The 7,851-nt window shown below is 45.5% G+C and overlaps 1 protein-coding gene across 1 annotated transcript in view; it reads right to left on the bottom strand.

Moving 5' to 3' along the window:
- Positions 1–7,851, bottom strand: part of Bco1 (beta-carotene oxygenase 1) — a 38,248-nt gene that overhangs the window by 28,751 nt on the left and 1,646 nt on the right. Inside the window, exon 2 of the mRNA XM_021220524.1 lies at positions 7,661–7,789. Within this exon, the coding sequence (XP_021076183.1) occupies positions 7,661–7,789 (129 nt within the window). The remainder of the gene's footprint in view (positions 1–7,660; positions 7,790–7,851) is intronic.

The following is a 7,851-nucleotide window of genomic DNA, read 5'->3' as shown; positions in this document are numbered from 1 at the left end:
GGGGGAGGGAGGGAGAGGATGACCCTAACTTTAAGAGCCAGAGGCTGGGAGGACTGAGTGAAACAGTGCCTTCTGGGACTCAACAGAATTGCTGAACTCAGGGGCTCAGCAACCGTTTGCCTGCATGACATCAAGACAGTCGACATGCGTGGAGATGGCCTCACAACTCTCCTCTCCTAGATGAAGAGTGATTGGCAGTTGTGGGCTACGAGGAGAGAGAGAGAGAGAGAGAGAGAGAGAGAGAGAGAGAGAGACATCTTTAGAGGTGTGATCCCAGGCTCCAGGGGACCACCCCACACCTATGGCATATATGGGCAGCACCAACTAGACTTGGTGGGTTATAAAAATGAAGTAAGGTAAAGCAAAAGATGAGAAAGGAATGTCCCCACATTGTTGGCTCCGTGCATAAAGGCACTGATGTCAAGTTTGATGATGTAAGTTTGATCCCCAGAACCCACATGGTGAAAGGAGAGCACTCTCTGCCCCCACCCTACCCATGTGTGTATTTGTGTACACACACACACATACACACACAAATAAATAAAATATAAAATGAAATATTCTGCCCCTTGCCGCCTACCCCTCGACAGCTGGAGGGAGAGCTGGCCCTGTCCCTCAACAGCTGCAGCACTCAGGAAAGCTGTCTTGACCCTTGGCACCACACAGTGGAGCTGGCCCTGGTGTGGGCGTTGGTGAGTTTGCCTCAAGGGCATGAGAGCTGGAGAGTAGGCCTTGTCCCTTGCCGGCCAGGACAGTGCTGGAGAACTGGCTCTGGTGATATGGGTAAGGGAGAGCTGGCAGGCTGACCAACTCAGCCACCATCCAGACCCAGATCCAGGGCTTTGAGTTGGCCCACCCCAACATTTATCCCATCTATGTCTCCATCATGCCCATGAAGGGCCTGGTCCTGCAGATTCAAAGCTGCAGAATAGACATGACACCGGGCAACAACAGGCCATCTGAGAGGAGTTCTAGTGAGTGTTGATAGTGTCACAGAAGCCAAAGGCCTAGAATGAGACCAAGAACTCATTACAATGAACATTTGTTGCAGGGTATTAGATTACAACACTGTGGACCCCGAGACTGTGTTATTTACTGGAAAAAAAAAAAAAAAAAAAAAAAAAGGATGTTTCTAGTTGTGGCATGGCTCAGCTCTTAGTACACATCTTTAATCCCAAACACTGAAAGCAAAGTTAGTTTGTAGAAGGAAGCACCCATGTTTGAAAGCAACTTCTAATTGAGTGGCGAATCAGAGAAAGATTTGACAGGATCTGCCCAACTCTCCTGAGAAGAGAGAGGAAAGGGAAGCTACTTAAGAGGACAGTGCAGAGAGGGAGAAGAGGAGGCAGTTTCACCACGACAGGGACAGGTAGTTATAGTCAGGCTGCAGTGAGAGAGAGAGCAAGCTAGATACAGGTGAAGACAGAATGAGCCAGAGAATGAGGAGCCAGAAGATTAGAGCACATTGCCAAAGTTAGTGTGAGGCTACGCAGAGCAATTCAGGAAAAGCTGGGAGAAGCCAGATTGAATCAGTTAGTGTGCAGAGGAGTTTTGAGTTTTTGAGCCAGAACAGCTGAGCTGACCAGCCAGCCGGGAGTTCAGATAGAGCGAGAAAGGGTGAGCTTATTCAGCAGCAAGTCTCAGAGGCTGAAAACAATCTAAGCCTAGATTAGATTGTATGGAGGCTAGAAGCTCCCAGGACTAGACCTAGGTTAGGAGACAGAGGCAGTGAGCTTCAGAGACCACACTTTCTATATGGGCAAATAAAAGATACATTTATAAACATTTGCAAGTAACGATGTTTAGACAAAAGGACATTGTCTTAGTCCTTAGGGTTTCTATTCCTGCACAAACATCATGACCAAGAAGCAAGTTGGGGAGGAAAGAGTTTATTCAGCTTACACTTCCACATTGCTGTTGATCACCAAAGGATGCAGGACTGGAACTCAAGCAGGTCAGAAAGCAGGAGCTGATGCAGGAGCCATGGAGGGATGTTACTTACTGGCTTGCCTCCACTGACTTTGCTCAGTCCACTCTCTTATAGAACCCAAGACTACCAGCCCAGAGATGGCACCACCCACAAGGGGTCCTCCCTGCTTGATCACTAATTGAGAAAATGCCCCACAGCTGGATCTCATGGAGGCACTTCCCCAACTGAAGCTCCTTTCGCTGTGATAACTCCAGCTGTGTCAAGTTGACACAAAGCTATCCAGTACAGGCATACTATGTAACACACATGACACTCAAAAGAAAAAGAAACAGTAATAACCTTACTATAAAAGCTACAGTATGTAACACACATGACACACTGTAGCATTCATACCAAGATGATTATTATTTCTTTTGCTTTTGAGGGGGAAGTTGCAAGTATGGAGGGCAGATACATAGAGATGAGGAGATGAGTGGGATTGGGGTGCATGGTGTGAAACTCACAAAGGATCAATAAAAGTTAAAAATAAAGAAATGTCTTGAATTAAACAAAACCTAAGTTGTTGGAGTTGAAGAAATGGCTCAATGGTTCCAGGTACTGGCTGGTTTCCAGAGATCCTGAGTTCAATTCCCAGCAATCCCATGATGGCTCACAACTACCTGTCATGGGATCTGATGCCCTCTTCTGGTGTGTCTGAAGACAGCTACAGTGTACTTATATACATAAAACAAATAAGTATTAAAAAAAAAATAAGCCTAAGTTGCCAATCAACAACAACATAAGAGAAGTTATAAACACTTAAATATAAACTTTCTTAACACATGCAATACAAATGTGACCATTCTCACCGATAAAACTGAGGTGCAGAGAGGTTCGATAGAGTAAACCGCATAACTATTGAGCAGTAATGGATTCCTAGGCTGGTAATGAACACAGAAATGTCCGCTCACAGGCAAGGTCTGAACACAGCAACACAGCCAGTTGAACTCTATTAATGATACACTCAATACAGGTGGTGTCTAAGTTAATAAGGAGGACATGAGAAGTATCTCATGCAATGACAAGCCCTCTCCCTCGTGATCACTCTGGTGACTTCTAACAGCACTGATGGCTGTACCCTCAGGTGTATTTCCATATCTTTCTCCAAAGGATTGAGTGTACATTTCTATGGAAACCAGGTCCATTTTCCATGTAAGGGGAATAAAGCCTCTAATAGTAACACCAGCCTCACGGGATTGTAGCCAACATCAGGCAACCATCTCTCCCGCTCCTAAAGTCAGCTGTTTCGATGAGGTAGGATGCTATGCGGCGTCTGGCCACAGGGTACACAGCAAGCAAGTTCTGATGGTTCTCTGTCACTGTCAACTTCAGAATGCCCTAGGAGACAGACCTCTGGTCAGATCTCAGAGGCTGATTCCAGAGAGGTTTAACTGAGGAGGAAAGATCCGTTCTGAATGTGGGTAGGGCCATCCTATTGGCTGAGGGCTTGACTGGATTGTTGAGGGAAGTGCGCTGAGCATTCAGCTCTCTCCTTCCCAACTGTGGGTGCAGTGTGACCAGTGTCTCGCTCTCCTGCCAGCAGGTTTTCCCTGACAAACTGTGAGCCCCAAATAAACTCTTCCACTGTAGGCTGGTTTTTTATACATGGATGCTGGCTGCAGAAATTCTAGATGGTCAAGGAGGACTCTTGATGTTTAAGACTGGAAACTTGCCCCAGGGGGTAGGGGTGGGGGATGAGCCTGATGTTAGTGGTCCTCAGCCAAGCGCTGCCCTGAACAAAGACCCACGTTAGAGCTGGCCTGTCCTTCTTTGGTTACGCCTTCTAGATGCCACCATCCACATGGCACTGGCTAAGGTTTTTGCACACCACCCACCCCAGGATGTTTGGCATAAGCAGGGAATTCTTTCCACTTGAAATGTAAACTCTCAGGTCCGACCACACACTTCCTATAAACATGAAGTTGTGGGATCCCTGAGCACTGGAGGCCCTGAGAGAAAGTAGCTCTGGAAATGCTCAAGGTTGATGCTGGAGCCTTAAAGTCACCAAGCCACTGCCTGCCTGCTGTCACAAGTCCTACACCCCATATGAAGGGACACAGTGGACAGAAATCTCCTGCTTGGTGTCTACAAGAACTGAGTCAAGTCTGAAAGCTTTGTGATTAAGGCAGGAATGTGGGTATATACATAAAAAAAACACACACACACATGTGTGCACCCACCTATTCTGACACACAGTACACATACTTGTGCATGCCCACATATCCCAGCATTCACCACATGCATACATGTACATCCACATTCCCCAACATGGACACACACACACACGTACACCTACATACTTAGACATACACCACACACATTTGTGTGCACTCAAACTCCAATACACACCACACATGCTGTGTACACACATAGACCCTGACTCACACCACACATACAGTGTCTCTCTATACTCCTAACACATACACACATACACACCACACACATGTGCACCCCTTGCTGCCCCCAACATGCACCACACATATGTACACACACATACACACACAACACACACACTACATAGACTTGTGTGTACCCATACACCCTGACACACATGCACACACTACATCCTCCCATAAGAGTACGACAAAACACCACACCACACACTCTTGCACATGCACACCAACACTCAAATCCCAGTGGGATGACTTTGTCTCCCAGAAACAGTCTCTTTGCTGAGAGAGACCTGACATCAACCCACTGCCGCCCGCTTTAAGCAAAGCTCTCTGTTCTGGTGTCCTTTTAGATACAGACAGAGGAACCCACTCTCTACCCTTCTCCACCTTCCTTCCTCTCTGCTGCCTCTCTTTATCCAGTCTTTGCTAGGTTTTGTTTTTGTTTTTTATACAGAGTGTTGATATGTAGCCCTGGCTGTCCTAGAACTCCCTTTGTAGACCAGGCTGGGCTTGAACTCACAGAGACCCAGCTGCTTCTGTGTCACTGGACTTTTGGCTACTTTGTGGGTTTTCTTTCACCTTCTTCTTCTACTCTTTAACCCTGTAACACTAGGTAGGAGAGAAAAGAAGGGAAATGGGGTGACAATACTGTTAGATGTCTTTCTGCTGATTATGAACATTGAGTTCTTTGGGGCAAGTTGATCGATGTCAGGATATCTAACTTCTTGTTGTCTCTTTGTGCATGACAACTCGACAAACCATAACCAACGGCATCCAACCACCAACCAAACAGCCAGGACCCTAGCATTTATATACCTTCTGACAAGTCCCCAGAACTCCAAACATCACACAATTACTGAATTATCTGCAGCTGGTAAAACCCTGACCCTGCTATAGCACCAGACAAATCATCGTCACCTGCTGTGAAGCAGCCTCATATCCCAACACCTGGAACTAAAACAAAAACATAGTCCCATAATATTTCTGTGTTTTTAAAGAAACCAAAATTCTCTCTACACACTTCTGCTTCCCAGGTGCTGAGATTAAAGGTGTGCACCACCATGCCATCCTGGCCCTCAATTTCTTAAAAGTGACGTGCGCTAATAAAACGAACAGTTTCAAAGCACGAAAACCATTACGAAATGCCAGTAAATGAAAAGATGCCTAACCTCACTAGCCATCAGAAGAACGAAATCAAAGCTACATTGAGAGTTCATCTAACCTCAGAGAAAACGGCAGTAATGAAACCTACAAGGGCTGGCCAGGATCCACTCCTGTGGGAATGAAAACCAGTCTGACCACTTGAAGTCAGTTTGAGGTTCCTCAAAATGTAAAAAAATGAAGTCTGGAGAGGTAGATCCTTATTTAAGAGTGCTTGGTGCTCTTACAGAGGACCTGAGCTCAGTGCCTAGCACCCGTGTTGAGTGGTTCCTAAGCACCTGTAACTCCATCGCCCTCTTCTGGACTTCTAAGGTACTGCACTCACATGCACATACCCACATGTCATTAAAAATAAACCTTAAAGGGCTGGTGAGATGGCTCAGTGGGTAAGAGCACCCGACTGCTCTTCCGAAGGTCTGGAGTTCAAATCCCAGCAACCATATGGTGGCTCATAACCATCTGTAACAAGATCTGACTCCCTCTTCTGGAGTATCTGAAGACAGCTACAGCATACTTACATATAATAAATAAACAAATCTTTAAAAAAATAAAGAAAGAAAGAACCTCATAAAACTAGATCTACCACATGACCCAGCTACACTACCCCTGGCTGTTTATACACCCTGGAGACACCAGCATATCCATATTAACTTCAGCTCTCTCACAATAGCTGTCCTGGGACCCACTTAGGTGTCCAACATCTGAGGAATGGGTAGGGAAAATACAGTGTGTGCATACAATTCAACTTCCTTTCAGCTCTAAAGAATGAAGTTATGTCATGTGCAGAGAGATGGATGGAGGCGGGGGACTTTTATTAAGTGAATTATATCAGCCTCAGGAAGATGAATATTGTAGGTTTCCTCTCATTTGTGATCCCTGGATCTTATAGAATCACATAAAATCATATATATATATATACATGCATACATATGTACACACATACTTATATAGAGTATACAGAGTCACACAAAATAATATACATATACATATATGCATACACAATACATATACATACATATACATATGCATGTACATGTATATGTGTATATATATATGATATACACATAGTCACATAACATCATATACATATATATGTACACATGCATATAGAGAGTACACATAGAGTCACATAAAAGCATATACATATACATACATATATATGCAAACACACATATGTAACAAAAGCAGAAGTGAAACTGTCTAGGAGACAAAAGAGAGAGGTGAGAAGAAGAGAGTGTAAAAGAAAATGGGAGATGATACACACCTGTATGAGATTTATTAAAATAAATAAAACAGAAATCTAAAGCATGAAAGACCCCCCATTTTCTTCTTTATCCTTTGACCCCAATCTCCCTACACATGTCTCTTCTGAATTAGGTAGGAGGAACTTGATATTCTGTGTTTCTGCCTCCGTTGTTACACAGCGGGCAGCCACGGGGGGGTCCCAGAGGAGACTGAGAGGCCTGGCTGGCAATCTGAGAACTCTCAGAGGACTGGGTTGCCAATGGGAGAGACACACAACCATGATGGTTAGGGGAAGCAGTGTGCCCAGCCTGCTTCTTCTCAGTCTAGCCTCTTCTTGTTTTGATTAGAGAGGCATGACTGAGTTCCCAGCTTGTCCCCTTTCCTGGTGTTGCTCAACCCATGGCAGATTTTATCATAAGATGAAATGATGAGAAACCCTGGGCCCCTTTCCAAAGAATCATTTGTAGTGGGGCTTCGTGATGCTTTCACCAGGATGGGCCTGCATCCTAACCCTGCCGTACCCATGTGATGGGAGGGACTTTGTAAGCCTTACTCAGCTAAAGCTTTGGGGTTGTGTGACTGGTTACAGTGGCATTATAGAGTCCTTGTAAGACTGTAAATCCTGGTTTGAGACAGGGAGGTGGCCACAAGCCAAGGGTACAGCCACCTTCTGAAATTGTGTGAAAGCAAGGCACTGTGTTCTCCCCAGAGCTTCCAGAAGGAAAGCAACCCCGCCAATACTTTGGGCCTTGCCCCAGTGAGATCAGTTTCAGACTTCTGACCCTCCAGAATGGACAGAGAAAAAAAAAAAAAAAACTCCTATTGCTTCAGGCCACAGAGTCAGCCTGGTATCTGGTACCATGACAACAGCAAACTCATGCCAGGCTCTTACCATCTCTGATGGAGAAACTGTGGAGAAGGGCCAGGCCGTCAAACCAATGGTTGTACTTGCTCTCTCCCACTGTGTGCGTCCCCGGCCCGTTTCGGAGCAGGGTCCCCTGCAGCCATGATGGAATGCTGCCTGTCGAAAGATAAACTGTTTAGTTGCCAGATTTCATGACCAAACTGAAAAGTCTCGGGGGG

This window comes from Mus pahari, chromosome 20 (assembly GCF_900095145.1).
Source record: "Mus pahari chromosome 20, PAHARI_EIJ_v1.1, whole genome shotgun sequence".
Classification (NCBI taxonomy): domain Eukaryota; kingdom Metazoa; phylum Chordata; class Mammalia; order Rodentia; family Muridae; genus Mus; species Mus pahari.
Note: the sequence above shows the minus strand (reverse complement) of the source record. Positions and strands in the feature narration are given on the sequence as shown.